We start from the raw sequence: 17,137 nt of genomic DNA on the forward strand, positions 1-17,137 counted from the left end.
TATAGTTTTTATTTTGTTTCTGTCAGTTTTTTTTCTCCAATAATTTTATTAACGTGTTTACACAAAGCTATAAGTGATGTATGGTGTACCAGGAACTCATTTTCACAATCTCTTGCAACAAGAAAAGGAGATGTTCTAAACTTCCACCCTAATAAAACTTTATAAAAATGTTGTACATTGTGTGAATCAACAATCAAGTAATACTTTCTTAATAAATACCTGCACATCAACTAACTTGTTAGCAAAGACAAGAAATATGCTTTTTATAGCTGTATTAATACATAAAACATATACAAAGACATCACTCCATAATCATTGTAAAAATATCATTAAATAACCAGAATATTTAATATTCTTTGCATGTCAAGTTCAGTTGTGGCTGAGAGGAGGGATAATATTGTGCTATAAATAGTCTTTTAACCGAAACGAAACTGGGATTCCCTGAAGTCCGTGCTGTATTTCTGGCAGTACTACTACACCCCTCCCGGTAAATTTCTTCTAACGAAGAAACTTGGAACAACTCGTCAGAGAACACCAGCCCCTCTCCTCATACAGTGGTACTTTTGGGTCCAATCAATGGTTTTGCATATTCAACGAATTCATCGATTAACACCGGCCAAGCTCCTGCAGAAAGAAAACAGTCTTTACTCTTATAAAGCATAGATGATGTATATCTTTTTTTTAAAGTATTTCACCTTTTAAATTTCTATAAAACGATACTTGTATGAATATGATTGGAAATTATATTGTATGATAAAAAAATCAATAGGATGAAATTTCATATCACAGAAAAACAGTGGCATCACACTCTTAAAATGTTTTACCAATGTAATGAGCAATTAAACTTTGAATGAATTTGTTATTCAAAAACATCAAACTTGAGTAACTATTTTAAATGCAAGACGATATATATTACCTTCTTCATCATAATTTGACATATCTTCATTTATCATATTACAGAAGTCTAATAAAAGGTTCCATGTGTCTTTGGGAATTGATCTTTTATGATGTTCCTTCAAAAAATTAGAAAAAATCCAATATCAGCATACTTAACATGCTGAGAGTTAATGTAATTCACAACACACTTAATGAAATTTCAATTTCTGAGATATTTTTCCAACATCCATTGAAGGCAACTAGATAATTTTTTAAATGATGAATTAGACACGAGTTAATTTCATGAATGTAGATGTATTTATAGTACATTGAGTTCTTACCAAAAAAATTCTCACTATATTGAAGACATAACACCGATTATAACTAGAACTGTCCTAATAGGACTAATACCCCCACAAGACTAATTTCAAATGGGACAAATAATTGAATTGAATAATAATGGTTTGGTACACATACAAATGAAAATAAATTCTAGAACTGTATAAAAAAAAAAATCAAAATTGTCAGAATTTCACTGTAAATACATATGTATAACAGTAATACATCTACAAATTTTTGTATCTGATGATATTATTTTTATTTAATTGTTTTAAAGAAAAACCAACAAAATGACAATAACCCCTCTCTTTGCAGTAAATGGTAATACCAGTAGCCAAGCAATGCTCTTCTGTTGATAAAACTTTGAATATCTTTCTAATAAGAGTCTTGACAGCTGCAATTAGTTGTTTCAAATTTTCCCCACTTTCTCTTGTGGTACAATGGAACTCCATATCAGAAAATTGATCCCATAGGACTATGATTTTCTTTGATGAGCTTGTTAAATTTAATAAACTCCCAAAACATTACCATAATTACCATACTATGTAAAAATATGTAAAAAAGAAAATGTAATATTACAAACAATTTTAAAACTGCCAAAACCCTACAATCATATCAGTAATTTTGAATTTCATTTTAATTAATGTCCTATAGAGTCACTTCATCAATTTACTTGACTAATAAATTTAAACAACTTCTAAAAATAGTTAACTTCTTTATTAATAATGATATTATTTATTTCCTTATAATGATAGAAACTTTTGGTTTACATGAAACAGTTTTAAAATAGCCCCAAAACCACCGCCCATTTTACAGATTATCAATTTTCCCTAAACACATGCTACATCTAAACCATGGCTCAGATAATGGCCCCCTTGGGACAAATGAATTCAGCCACACTTGTCTTTGATGTTCTTATTGGCTCTTAAGAATTTATCAATGACAAACAAAAATTTTGCATTGTCAATTAATAGAATGTACTTATAAAAAATAAATTTAGTTAAAGGGACTTGGACACGATTTGACTTAAAATTTTCAATTTTCATTTTTCCATTTTCAATGTTTATACAGATAAATATAGAAGTTTGTAATGCTATGTTAAAATTTGAAACTCAAATATCAAGTTATAAGCAAGATACAGAGTTCATAATTCTTTGTTTTGTAAACAAAGCTCGAATATTGTCATTTTTTACATATTCGTTTTACTGGTACATGTATAAATTTTAATCAAATGTAACTTTCTATTGTTGATAATAGTATTTAAGAAGATATTAAATTAGTTTAAATTGTTTTTTACATGTTATTTTGTCTAAGAAATCAGGGTTGGAAATAAGAGCCCGCCCGACCGCCCGGGGCGGTCTGTTTCTTAGGCAGGCGGGGGCGAAACTTCAAAAGACAGCCCGGCGGTCGGGCTAATTTTAATAGCCAATTCCTAGTTTAAAACCGACAATTTCTATTTTTAAGTTTATTTACCTCATTCACAAAAAGTACAGACAATGTCGGTTGTTAGATTTCGTTGAGAATTAGGTAAGCTCTACAAGTTGTATAATCTATTCGCTCATTGGTCTGCATGATTGTTATAGCCAACCAGTGTTCGCAATACAATTTTGTTCGGCACTAGTGCAATAGAAGCAACATGCTAGATGATGCGCAATTTTTGAGTTTGTCGATTCCCAAAAAGCGTTAAGGGAAAAAAAAGTATACAACCAAAACAAAAGACCCCAATGTACAGTTCCGGGATGGAAAGTAGAATTTGAATGGCTGATAAGTAATGAAACAAATGGGAAGCTCTATTGTAAACAATGTCGGCATGTCGAGGGTGGATAGGTTGTACACCACTATTATTTTTTACGATATATTCTTAACAAAATTACGCATACTTAGATGTGGGTAGTTGATTTTAAACAATCTTCTGGCGAAATCTCCCTTTACAACTTTTAAAACAATAATTCATAAACGATTTAGTAGCAAATAAACACAAAGACACAAGAGTTTACTCGGAGACATCGAAGTTACTCATGTGGTTGAAAATCAAGTACAAGCATTTTCATCACATGTGCAAGTCATTGGCATAAGAAAATCAAGTTACCTCGTATTTTTACAAAAGCGGAAAAATTATTAGTTTTAACCGTTTTTATCTCATTGACAATAGAGCCCTGTCACTGGCGGAGAACCCCTCAAAACAAACGAGAAATCTGGAATTATTTTGCTTTGACCATATTTTGAACCTACAGAAAAATAGTGTTGTGAGACCAAAACACAATTAGCAGTTAAATGGAGTGCATCTGACCGAATAAATAAATTTTTATCACATTTATTTACAGTTGTTTTAACTTAATCCCTTTCAATATTTGATATCATATTATTGTCAATCTTTGACATTGTTTAGAAAGTTCATGATTATGACATTGTTAGCTGGCTTCTAAAAGAGGGTTTATAATTATATACATGTAGATGAATAGTTAATTTTTTAAGCATGTTAAATTCTTTGGGTTATGTTTAGATATGGTACTTGTAAAAGTTAAAGATTTCGAGGGGCCTGTGTTACAGATGTAAATATTAAGCTTTATGTATAGTTCATTCATAATAATGAACATTTTTATCAGGACTGGCAGATTTTGGGCAGGGCTGGTAACTTTTTAAAGTAGCCAGCCCTGTGGCTGGCTGCTATTTTTGGTGAATTTCCAACCCTGAAGAAATGGTAATTCTCTACATTATATTTTTTTGTAAACAACTATAAGACTCGAGCTTTGTTTACATAACTATCGATTATTACCTCTGTATCTCGCTTGTAACTTGACTTTAACATTCAATATATTGGTCAATCATTTAAAATGCACCAATAAACCATTTTATACTAAAAAATAAAAATAAAATTGTTGATCTCAAATCTTGTCCAAGTCCCTTTAAGACATAAAGACAAAAAACCTCCATCTGGATGTATTTATATAAATATATTTTAGAGTGTTTTAATACTATTAATTAATTAATAAAATCTTTATGATTACCTCCCTTACTTTTCAACATCAGTGTACAATATATAGAATAAGGAAAATGAAAACTGTCATAAAATCATTAAATCTTGTCTGATCTTAAAAAACATTGCAGGTGCACATCTTCAGATTGTGATCAACATATGTACAAATTCTCAGACTGTTCCATGCAGTAGTAAACAAAGTTGCATCTACAGACAGACGGACAGACAGACAGACAGACAGACCGACAGGGTGAAACCAATATACCCCCCTAAACTTCGTTTGTGGGGGTATAATAAGTTTACTGGTACATTACATTACCTGCAGAAAATCACTCCACAGTTTAAGAAACTTGAATCTGCCTGCAAGAACTATATTCCAATATGCTATTGCCATATCTAGATCTAAAACATAAATCAAATGCTATTTATTAATGATGTTCGGATAAAAATAAATCTCTCATCATACAAATCAAATGCATTTAAAACTTTCTATAACTTCCATACTCTCAATGTGTTTGGTTTTGTAGAAATATGTTGAATAAACTCACCTAATCCTTTTTGTCCTGGATTTTTCGCGTAATTGAATGTGAATTGATAAAAGTCTTTAAATCTGCTGGAATCCCTGATTTCTTGTTCTAGCATTGGACATTTACTTTTCAATTTTTCTACTGAATCACAGCTGGAAAAAAAAACATAAGAAAAAATACAATTCAGTTATAGATGCTTGTGTCAACATTAAATATTTTAAAGAGAGAGAGAGAATGAATGAGAGAAGTATATTGCGTTTGACATATGAGAGTCTAGCTACAGGTTTGTAGCTCGAAGTCTGAAAAATTCAGAAAGATGACCTGGTAGCTACAGTTTTGCATGTGTTAAAAAGTTGAAATTCATGGCAACTAATCTTATTTCAACAGAAATACTGTGAAAAAAATTAAAACCATTAAATTCTTTAAGCAATTTACTACTGAAATTGTCACAATACTTGCCTCAGACTTTCTCTTAAACATGCTAACCAACCTCGGGAAATGAAGTATGTTAAATTCATGTGCAGATTGAGAGTCGCCATTTTTACATAAACAAACTGCACCAATTCACCACTTCGCTATTTGTGGCTAGTGATGGCGTTAAACAGAATATCATAGACAAATAAAGAGACGATATCTGTAACAAAATGTCCGAGGAATTTTTTGGAATCAGATAGTTGTACACTTTTTGTGTGGAAATAAGGTTAATCAGTTTAAAACTTGCACAATTTTTTATGTGCTGTAATTGCAACTTTTTATCAGAAACAAAACTGTAGCTCCCAGGTCATTCATCCAATTTTTTTAGACCAGGAGCTATACAAACCTGCAGCTAATGAGTGTCCCTTTTGAAATCATTTAAAACGTAATAGTTTACTTTAATTCTGTCATTCCATTGACAAATTCTTCTTTTGTGAATTCACACTGTGTTGCGGCTTTAAATTTCCACGCGATGAGCAATACAGTTCTAGATTCTGGACTTAAACTTAAATCTTCCAGGAACTTCATCACTCCGTCAACTGTCATTTTATCTTCCTCATGGGGATCTATATATAAAAATATAATCAGAGCTTAAGTTATTATAATAAACATTCAATTTATAAATTAGCTATTCTGAATTCAGGAACAAATTTACCATACTGCAAATATAATATCAAACTATCTAGGCAAATAAACCATACTATTTCTATATTCTATCAAACATGTTATTGGTTTTGTCAATGAATTCACTTTAACATGTTTAAGCTTATAGATATTAACAAGATTTAAAATTTCAGCAACCTCTGGGTTCTCTGAATGTATGAAAAATTAATCTTCAGTTATAACAATCGCTGTGTACAGTTGAACTAGACTCTACAATACTGTGAAATCGTTTCGAGGAAATTCGAGCAGGCACAAACACAGATACATGGTTGTCCTGTAAAATATAAGTTTATACCCCTGTATCTTTGCCATAAGGCGTCGAGTTTCTTTTTATCGGCGGAAGATCGAGGTTCGCTACTGTAGCGATCTGGGTTTTGAAAGAAATTGTCGACTGCAACATCGAGTTTCCAATCGTGAGCACCTAAACAGTTGATGGCTGATTTCTCTCCCGTTTGTGTGAAGGCTATAAATTGCCTCACTTTATCTTTTTGGGAACTTTTCAACTTGTGCTACAAATTCAAGTATCCATAATCAGTTATATATTTATTATGGCAACAACAAAACCAATAGTTTATCTTTTCCTTTCCCTTACCATTTCAGATGTTACTCCATAGTCTAGGATCACGAAAGTTCACGCGCATGCGTACGGAAACCTATAGATAGCACTTTCCTTTTGGGGAATGCTTCCTCGTCGATTTCAGATCGCGATGAAATTTTCAGCAAATTCGTTACTGTAAAAATATAGACTCTTTTTTGAAAGATAAAGCGTCACTTATTCTTCTTTTTTTAAGTTTAAAACTTTAGTAACGATTTTGATGGTACATGCAATGCAGTGGTACGAATATAAATTACATGCAACATATGTATTATTTGAGCCTACAGGTGTCATCTAGGAATTTGTGAACAGCATGCAACAAAGTTTTTCAGTTTACGCCCAGAAACAACTAAATTTCATTACCCCAAAGTAACAATTTTAAGCGGGTATCTACTATGTTTAAATCACAGGCACGTAGCATCGTTTTTGAAAGTGGGGGGGCCAGACCCATCCAAAAAATCTTGACAAGCAAAAAAAAAAAAAAAAAAAAAAAAAAAAAAAGGAAATTTAAAGTTTCCAAAAATCTTCAAAATCCTAATCCGTGGGGGGGGGGGGGGGGGGGGGGGGGGGGGGGGGTTAAACTATACTTCCAAAAAAAATTCTTACCTCCCAAAATTTTTTTCCTTCCAAATCATGAAATACCTAATCCGTGGGGGGGGGGGGGACTTCAATTTGACTCCTCATTTCCTTATTTTCATATCAATTTTTTACTTGCTTCCAAAAAAGTGGGGGGGGGGGGGCCAACTCCATTATAAATCATTTTTTTATATGTAAATTTCAAAAAATTTGTTGCTTCAAGAAAAAGTGGGGGGGCCAGGCCCCCCCAGGCCCCCCCTGATGCTACGTGCCTGAATCAGAACTAAACGGGCAATTAAAAAGATTATTTCTAGCTTTAGAATATGTTCTACAAACAAAGGAAAAAAGATATTCAATGTTCATGTATGTATCCTCTCTTTTTCAACAAGAACAAAGAGGGCTACCCACATGTATAATATTGCAAATGGTCAGATTTCAATTAAATTATAAAGTTGAACTATACTTTTGAGTACATGTATATAACTCGGGCATACTTGTTACCCCGTTACACTGGAAAATTTTTGAAAGATCAGGAGGAGAACTTAATTTAGAATTTATTTATTCATTTTTTAGAGAAAATCAACCTCAACAAAACAAACTTAACAGTTAGTCTAGAAGTAAACAAACTGAAACAAAACATAAGAAAAATTAAGGAGATATCCGACACTTCAACTGGTATAGTGACATTATTCAATAACTTCCAAAATATTAAAAAAAAAAATAAATAAATAAATGCTATGTTACCTATTTGATTTTCCTACACGATTGTATTGCATAAATAGAAGCGTGAAAATAAGCTAGTCACAGAAGCGAAATTGGTTCGAGTTTAACTATTACAATTTTTGCCTCAATTTTATGATTTACATTTTTATTTCGATTATCCTAATCTACATTTAAATTTCGAAGTGTAAACATTCAATCTTAAAACAAAATGTGTTCAAGTCGCCTTAGCCATAGTAATAGGATTTTTTTTCTTACTTAGTTTAGATTTAGCAGCGAATTTTTAATTGATTTGATTTTATCAGAGACATAAATAATCTATTTATATTTGAAGCCACAATGCTAAGATAATGTACGGAAATCTTTCTCTCCCTTTTTTTTTTTTTTTGGAATATGACAACATGGATATTTTTTTTTAAAATGTTTTCACGAACAGATCCCGATTATTTTGTAAGTTCAATTTTATCCGAATATTTTTGTTTTCGTTTTTTAGACACTTCCTCTCTGTTGCACCACGTGGTACTTATTTCGCGCCATAACTCGAAGGCATTGTTGTTGTTTAGAATACCACCAGCAGCGTGATTAACACTACAAAGAAAGTTCTCGGCTAAACATCAAAATGCCACCAAGAGACTATGCCGCTGATAAAGGTTTGTGTTTTGTTAATTTTTCTTTGCATAAATTTATTTCTATTTGATCGGGAAACAAACTTCAATGTAAAGTGTTGTTTTTTTGCAGAAAAGATCAAGACCTTTTTGAGAGAATTCTACGTTGATAGCGAAGATGGTGGAAAGGATTTTGTTTATGGACAACAACTGGTAATTAGTCATATATCCCTAATTCCTTTCAGCTGTTCAAATAGAAATTATTGTAAAGGGGACAAAATTTGATTGACATTCGTTTCACAGGTTAAAATTGCCCATAGAGAACAAGTCGCCTTGACCATTGATTTAGACAACATAGCAGATTTTGATCCTGAACTCAAAGAAGCAATTGAAGAAAACACACGGCGATACACAGCTCTCTTTGCTGATGCCATTCAAGAAGTTCTACCAGATTACAAGGAAAGAGAGGTATGAAATTAAACGAGAAGTAAGAACAATTTTCCTTTCTTTAAATCAAGTATGGTGTCCAGATATGCTCATTTGCACAACAATGTGTTGTGAAAACCCACCCCACCACTTGATCACACTCTACGTCAAACAACTTGCCACTGCATTGTCACCCCGTTGCAGTGTCTAACAGCATTCAATATGATTACACCTTGAAAGAGCAATAATGTGTTGTGGCAAGTTGTACGACAGCTGACGACGAGTTGATTAAGCGCAATCAAATTTGAAAATTTTACATTCTTATGGACATGGTAACAGAAGAACAAACTATAGTGATTCAAAATGTCTTTATATTAATATATATACGTATTGACTGGCTATGAGGATAATAGCTAGTTAATTGTCCTGAGAATTTCACTCCTTTAGGGCTCGACATTAACGCTTGTACGGTACCAGTTAAAAAAATATACGGACAAGTGATTATTGCTGGCCACTTGTCCGACTGAACAAGTGCATTTTTATGTAAAGAAGTCTCAAACATTTTAAAAAGAAAAAGTTTTGTGTTAAGTTTATCCGTAGTCTCGTTATAAGTTTATCGATTAGTTATTTTGAATTTCGATCCCGACATCAAATTGCAATGCAATTGAGTTACTCTTGATCGGGATCAGGGTTTGACATTAAGTTTTTTAATTACTAGACCAGTCGGGCTACCTCAGCAATTTTTCACTAGCCCTGACTCTTTTACTACTAGCCCTGACCAATTTTGACAAAAATAAACTAAAAGTAATGACAACCATAGAATATAAAATACCTGTTTCTGTTTAGTTGTATTGATTTATCTTTACCAATAATGAATCATTCAAACACTATTTAAGGTTTAATTTTATTCAAACTGTACTAATAATGATACAAGTATTCAATGGTTGACAAGGGACCAACAAAACTTTAGGGAGATCGACTTTATATTCTCCTTAACAGAGAAACATGGAGAAGTTTAAGAAATCTGGGAGACTTTTATTACTTGACAATGGCATAACAATAATGAAGATATACACAGATTTAAACTTTAATAATTTAAATTAGATTAGAAACAAGTCATTATGATTAAAAAATAAAACAAATTCTAAAAATTGAAAAAAAAATTATCAAGTTTATTTAATCTAAATTATTTGATGTATTCATACATTCTATAGATCAAATGTTTTGTAAATAAAATCAGTCTCTGTTTTTTAGTGTATTTTGGTGGCATTAGTCCAACCCAATAACCATTATCAATATGTTGAGGATTTAGATTTTTTAAAAAGTTATTATAACTGTAAACAAAGGGTTTTGATTATTTTAGCATAAAATTGGCAGTGTTATTAGCTAATTACAAGTTACCAACAAATTCAATGTTATATCAACACTAGCCTTAAAGTAATAAACATCGTTTTGTACAGCATGTAGTTGCATCACCCGTATTTATAACCCCTAAAGATAAGACAGACTAAATTAATCACAAGAGGCATAAACTGAGTTTTGAAGACGTCTTTAGAATGAAATAGTTATCATTTTATTGCCGTTGGGGTTAATTTACACAATTATATGAACTCCGTGTAAAGGGCGACTTGGACTTTTCGTTCGGAGGAAATTCCGGCGAAGTTACCGATCAAAAAGTATTTCCCCCATTTCATCCTCTAGGTTAGTCCTTGGGTTGTACCTAAATTATGGTTTGTAGAATTTAAGCCTGTTAGGAAAAGGTGCTTTTACTTCTATTGATATTTATATTACATAAAAAGTATGTGCACATTTTTTTTTCACACGACCAGTCGGGCTAGTACACAGACATTTAACCCGACCGGACCTATCATTTACTAGACAATGTCGGTCGGACGTGCCTTAGTGTCGAACCCTGGGGATTGAAGTTCACTAATTACAAACAACTTTCAATATTGAACTGTAAAGGTGTGGATCTTAGTTCTTACAAAGTACCAAACACACATGTTAAGAAAAAGAAAGGAAGAAAAGGTAGCAAAGATAAAGGATTATGGAAAGAAATGTAATTTATTTTAGGTTTCATTCATCAATAGACTATGATGACTTTCCATGTTAAGTTTAAAAAACAGCTGAGAAATCAATATAACAGTTACATGTATTTTTAAAACCTGATGCTAAATTTAAAGTGTCTTGTAATTTTCCATAACCAAGCTACAGCTGACAAATCATGTTTAATGTTATATGGAACCAATACATTTAGGAAAGACACTAAGTTTCCATTTAAAAAGTCAGGTTATTAATTATACTAGCAAGAATAGTCAATAAATGACTTTATTTTAGTAACACAGAACTGTAGTTTTCAAGTTGACAATATTTGATCTTTAATATTGAAAATTTTTTGGACAAGTGAAGTTGAAGTTCGGACAAGTAAATATCTTGGTCACTTGTCCGAATAGACAAGTAGGGAAAAAAGTTAATGTAGAGCCCTGTCCTTTATCAATCAAATGATATTAAAAAAAAACTTAATTGTAAAATTGAAGCAATTTATTTGCAAGGTTGTCCATAAAGATGCCCTTGATGTGTACATTGAGCACAGACTGCTCATGGAACAGAAGAACCACCCTGATGGTCAGGAAATAACCAGGGATCCTAGAAACAAGTACCCAGCAGAGCTCATGAGGCGATTGTGAGTATACTGTTAGCTCAAATTTACATCCAATTAACATTTAAATCATAAATCTTCATTTGACACAGATTTGCCTTGTTGCAAATGTACTTTATACATTTGGTTATTCTTTTTCAGCGAGTTGTATTTCAAAGCACCTAGTCACGAGAAACATCAGCTGATCCGGGAAGTTAAAGCAAACTGCATTGGAAAGCTTGTGCAGGTGAAGGGGATCGTGACCAGAACCACAGAAGTCAAACCTATGATGGTGGTGGCCACTTACACCTGTGATACCTGTGGAAATGAAACATACCAGCCTGTAAGTAGAGTGAACATTTTAGCAATGATACAATAAAATTGAAGAAATACTTTTATTGGCCTATCTTTTGAAAACCCTACAAATCATCATATTTTGATATGAATAAAACTAGAAAAGTTGTCGGAGCTCTATAAGTGTTTGAGATGTAAAACATTTACTGTAGCTTATTGAAAGCATTATTTTGAGCATGATTGAAATAAAGGATTTCTTTTATAGAGTTCATTCAAATAATGACACTTTTTATTAAAAGTGAAGATTATACATGTGATTTTTGCAGATAAACTCTCCGTCTTTCATGCCTTTGATCATGTGCCCAAGTCAAGATTGCACAACAAACAGGTCTGGTGGCCGATTATACCTTCAAAGTAGAGGATCAAAATTTGTCAAGTTCCAAGAAATTAAAATACAAGAACATGTAAGTAAATCCATTTATGATGATGAATAAAAAAAAAGAACTGTGTTGACATTACTAAATTGATTCACAAAAAATTTTCCAAGTATCACAAATGACATTTTTTCTTCCATGTAAGACCAGTAATCAAATGACTTAAAAAAGAAATAAGTAGCCTGCTAAGAAAGTTAATATACTTGCAATATTTGATAAACAAGAAGACAATTATAAGAGAGTCATTTATGAGTGTGAAAAAGACAGCAGCTTAGTTTGTATTTTCTTGTTAATGCAGAGTGACCAAGTCCCTGTAGGAAACATACCCAGGAGTTTGACAGTGATCTGTCGGGGAGAAACCACCAGGTGTACCCTGCCAGGAGATCATGTCAGCATTACAGGCGTATCCTTCATGTATATGTATTATATTTAATCAAACAGGCAGAGATCTGTGAACTAGAGTAACAAATATATATTTTGCAATAATTGAATTATTAATTAATGGTAGGTTACTAGTCCTGATACAAAAAGCTACTGAATTCACAGGGCTAGTGGCAGTGCCAATTTTACTAGCCAATATTTGAAGGTTTAAAATACTTCCAACTTATTAGCTTAGTAATAAAGGTTATACATCTACTGGCCAGGCAGTCAGGCTAGTGCAGCACATCCTCTCTAACTGGTAGCCAAGGTCATTTGGTAATGATCACTGTACATCCCTTGATTTTATGCAGTAAATTTTTGCTTGCTTTGAAAAGGTTTTGATTAGGAAAGCAACATTAAATTTTCTTTAACAATACCAAGGTGTTCTTGCCTTTGATGAAGCAAGGGTTCGGACAAGTTCAGCAAGGTCTCCTATCAGAAACTTACTTGGAAGCTCATGTGAGTATATTTATTTTTTGTGATACTGAATGTACTACTGGAAATTGTCAAAACATGCCAGTCTGTTGTCATGAAACTTTGTTTTGTTTAGCATACCTAATATCTTTGTCTTATTTAAATTTTAATTCAGAGAATTGTGAAAATGAACAAAACAGAGGATGATGAACTTGGAGCAGAGGAATTGACAGAGGATGAAATTAAACAGGTAGCAGAGGATGACTTCTATGACAAACTGGCCAGCAGTATTGCTCCCGAGATCTACGGCCATGAAGATGTGAAGAAAGCCCTCTTGTTGCTCCTGGTAGGGGGTGTGGACAAGTCTCCAAGAGGAATGAAAATCAGAGGTGAGGTGACAAATGTAGCATTATGTGACTTAGTTTTGAAAAGAAACTATATTCAATGAATGTTTACAATTTTTGAATGCTTACATAAAACAATATTAATATATTCATTGAATTTTCTTGCTCAATAGGCAACATCAACATCTGCTTGATGGGTGATCCTGGTGTGGCCAAATCACAGCTGCTCTCATACATTGATAGGCTGGCCCCTAGAAGTAAGATATAAAATTAAACTAGCATTACATCTAAATAGGCAACATCTACTGAATTCAAAATAATTTCTTGTAAAATTTTGGAAATGTGTAGGATGGTCATGACCATTTTTAATCTTTTGAGGTCCTTAGATAAAATAAGCTCTGTATAAATAAGAAAAATAGAATGAATTTATAAGGTGTTGGGTATTTTTTTAGTCAAAATGTGTTAAGCTGGAAGAATAATTTAGGTGGATTTGTTATAAGCCTCCTTTAGAAAATGAAAATCTATATTGTAGTTTTGTAAGAATTATTTGCAATAACATTACTTTTAAATGTTTAGGTCAGTACACCACGGGTAGGGGATCGTCAGGCGTTGGTTTGACAGCGGCAGTGATGAAGGACCCCATTACAGGGGAGATGACTCTGGAAGGGGGAGCCCTGGTGCTGGCTGACCAAGGAGTGTGTTGTATTGACGAGTTCGACAAGATGATGGAGGGTGACAGAACGGCTATTCATGAAGTCATGGAGCAGCAAACCATCTCAATAGCCAAGGTAGGCAACCCAGAGCAAGCTCAGTAAACTTGTATGATTCAAAGAATATACTTGGATGCGAATTAATTTTAATGCTGAAAATGTAAAATGTTATGCATCAGTGAATAGCAAGAATTATTAAAATGTTTCCATTGATATATGAGGTTTATAAGTTTACAATGCATCAATATTTGTTGCTACATTTAGGCTGGCATCATGACAAGTCTCAACGCTAGGGTCTCCATTCTGGCAGCAGCAAATCCAGCTTATGGTCGTTACAACCCAAAGAAGTCCATTGAACAGAACATTCAGTTGCCTGCAGCCCTTCTGTCAAGGTTTGACTTGTTGTGGCTGATACAGGATAAGGCAGACCGAGAGAATGACTTGAGGCTCGCTCAACACATAACTTATGTCCATCAGCACAATGTCCAGCCACCAGCACAGTTCACTCCCTTGGAGATGAAGCTAATGAGGTATATTTAAGTGATTTGATTTTGTCTCCTTGAAATGTTGCGTCTATTTTGTTTTTAATCCAGTTGAATGTTTTAAGACCCCGCTACATATCCTTTTCAGTTCATACAGTAAATACATCATTTAACAATACATCACATTAAACCTTTAATTTTCATTACTGGGTACATTTCGCCTTAATAACATTGATAATGTCATTATTATAGACGATACATCGCGCTATGCAAAAAGAAGCAGCCAGTGATACCAGAGAACTTGGCTGATTACATCACCGGAGCTTACGTAGAAATGAGAAAGGAAGCCAGAAATAGCAAGGACACCACATTCACCTCGGCCCGAACTCTGCTGGCCATCCTCCGTCTGTCCACCGCCCTCGCCAGGCTGCGATTGGCCGAAGCAGTGGAGAAGGAGGACGTCAACGAAGCTATGAGGCTCATGGAAATGTCCAAGGACTCTCTCAATCCTGCCCACGAGATGCACAATAGGTAAAGAAACAGTCTCCTTATAGATTTCAACAATTAAAAAATAAAAATTTGGTAACCCAAATAACCAAATCTGAGAAATATGGAATTTGTTCATTTTCACTTAATGTATTGATTAATATCAAAAACTTCCATATATTTACTAATTACAATACTGTCATATTGTACTTTTAGGGCTCATAATGTAACAGATCAGATCTTCAGCATCGTCAGAGAAATGGCTCCCACAAAGGGATTGCGGTCCGTAAAGATCACGGAAGTGATGGAGCAATGTGTGTCTAAGGGATTCAAACCTGACCAGGTAGACGCCTGTATAGAGGAGTACGAGGAACTCAATGTCTGGCAAACTAACCAGGCTCACACCAAAATCACATTCATCTAAGCGAGAGGAATTATCTGTAGTTATATGGTTTCTTTACTTGTAGTATAAGTTGCTAAATAAAACAATATACAGATGAACAATTTGTAACTGTATCCTTCAAGCAAAATGAAAAAGGAATCATGAATGTTTAAAAAATTTCTACTTTTGCTGAAGAAGGAGAAGTTAATCATGATTTTGAATTTTTGTAAAGATTTTTATATTTTTGATCTATATTCACGATGTATGTCTTTTATATATATGTATGTGTTCAACTGCCACCAAATATGTGTTCAATGCATGTTCAGAATTAACAATGTTCAAGATAGGTCTTTTCAACAGGCTTTGTTTAAAAATCTGAAACTTTTATGCTGTAAATAGTATTTATGGGAAATATGAAATAAAGTGAAGGTATATATCTCAACCTGTTGGTATTTTTAACTACTGTTTGTACTACCAAACCCTATTATCTTGCATTATTAAAAGGAATTTGGAAATCTAAAGAGCTGCAATGTCAGTCATTCTAAGGAAAGTAAGGTTTTGTGTGACCTTATCATAAAATTAATTCTTGACATGTTTTATTTAAACATTTTGGATATGAAGGTAGCGACATTGCAGAAAAATATATTACCGCGTTAGCGGATTATGTAATTTTTTTCTGCAATGATTGCTACCTTCGTAACCCGCATGAATCATCAAAGAAAGAATTTTATTGTTTATACTAACATCTTTCTTTTAACTAATTATTAAATTTATCATGAAAAGTTAGTAAAATTCACTAAATTAGATTTAATGTACATAAGAACGTAAGCTAAAAGAAACAGCTAAATCGTCTCCTGGGAGACTTGAGTCTGACATCATGATTATCTCGTGCAGTCCGGGATTTTTCTTAAATTGATGTTGGTTACGACCAATTGATAAACGGGGCCGCTGTTGATTTGGACCAAATAAATGGGGCATGTAGATTTCAGTCTGGCTGTTTCTATATAGCTATGAATTAACTTTAAGTTTCCATAAGAAATCGAGGGAATAATACTTGGTAGATGTAAATATGAGAAAGTAATCAAATTTTTGTGGTATTAAATTAATTCATTTCTTTGTTTTTGAAAGATTAGCTTTCATTGACCTAATGATCAAATCTATTGGAAGAAAATGTGCCCTTTTTATGCAGTATATTGAAGACACTTGCAGGTACGATGGACAAATAGTGTTGCAAAAACCTGTTCCTCTCATAGGCGTCGGAACCAGGGGGGGGGGGGGTTAGCCCCCCCCCCCCCTTTTTTTGCAGTTATACATAACCATTAGAAACATAGCATGATAGAGGGTTCAGCCCCCCCCCCCCCCCCCCCCACTTTTTCTCGCAGGAAAGATTATTGTTCCGAAAACATTTTGCATTATTTTAGTGCAATTTACCCAACTGTGGTAATATTGATAATTCCAAAAATTATCCCGAAAGCCAAACAGTGTATAAAAGATGAAGTAAATTGTTGAATATTCATTTAGAGAATGCTTTTTTGAAAACCTAGCAAATTTAGAACGGGTTAAGTTTTGAGATGTATATTTACAACTACCGATTATTTCCTCCTCTTTTAAGAAAACCGATGATAATTCACCACAGATACTGACAGAGCTGAAAGCTACACGATCCAGTTCTAACTTACCGATTAGTCGAAACCTTCAGCAACCTAACGAAAATCACTGACTGCAGGGAATAATCATGATGTCAGTAGACTCGAA

General features: G+C 33.4%; 2 protein-coding genes across 2 annotated transcripts; one reads left to right on the forward strand and one right to left on the reverse strand.

Annotated features, from left to right (window-relative positions):
• Positions 1 to 257: 257 nt before the first annotated feature.
• Positions 258 to 6,584, reverse strand: LOC128179780 (DCN1-like protein 1). Its single transcript, XM_052847371.1, has 7 exons — positions 6,449 to 6,584; positions 6,152 to 6,365; positions 5,591 to 5,759; positions 4,741 to 4,871; positions 4,512 to 4,594; positions 917 to 1,013; positions 258 to 624 (listed from the first exon to the last, which is right to left on the reverse strand). The coding sequence occupies exons 1-7, from the start codon at positions 6,449 to 6,451 to the stop codon at positions 548 to 550; spliced, it is 774 nt and encodes a 257-aa protein (XP_052703331.1). The 5' UTR covers positions 6,452 to 6,584; the 3' UTR covers positions 258 to 547.
• Positions 6,585 to 8,253: 1,669 nt separating this feature from the next.
• On the forward strand, positions 8,254 to 15,824 carry LOC128179772 (DNA replication licensing factor mcm7-like). The gene is made up of 14 exons (XM_052847356.1): positions 8,254 to 8,397; positions 8,486 to 8,565; positions 8,656 to 8,820; positions 11,331 to 11,461; positions 11,579 to 11,759; positions 12,037 to 12,174; positions 12,443 to 12,547; positions 12,946 to 13,023; positions 13,154 to 13,367; positions 13,496 to 13,579; positions 13,899 to 14,110; positions 14,297 to 14,562; positions 14,767 to 15,045; positions 15,217 to 15,824. Exons 1-14 carry the CDS (start codon positions 8,367 to 8,369, stop codon positions 15,422 to 15,424), a joined length of 2,172 nt encoding a protein of 723 aa, XP_052703316.1. The 5' UTR covers positions 8,254 to 8,366; the 3' UTR covers positions 15,425 to 15,824.
• The last annotated feature ends 1,313 nt before the right edge of the window (positions 15,825 to 17,137 follow it).

The sequence above is a fragment of the Crassostrea angulata genome, chromosome 4 (genome assembly GCF_025612915.1).
Source record: "Crassostrea angulata isolate pt1a10 chromosome 4, ASM2561291v2, whole genome shotgun sequence".
Classification (NCBI taxonomy): Eukaryota; Metazoa; Mollusca; class Bivalvia; order Ostreida; family Ostreidae; genus Magallana; species Magallana angulata.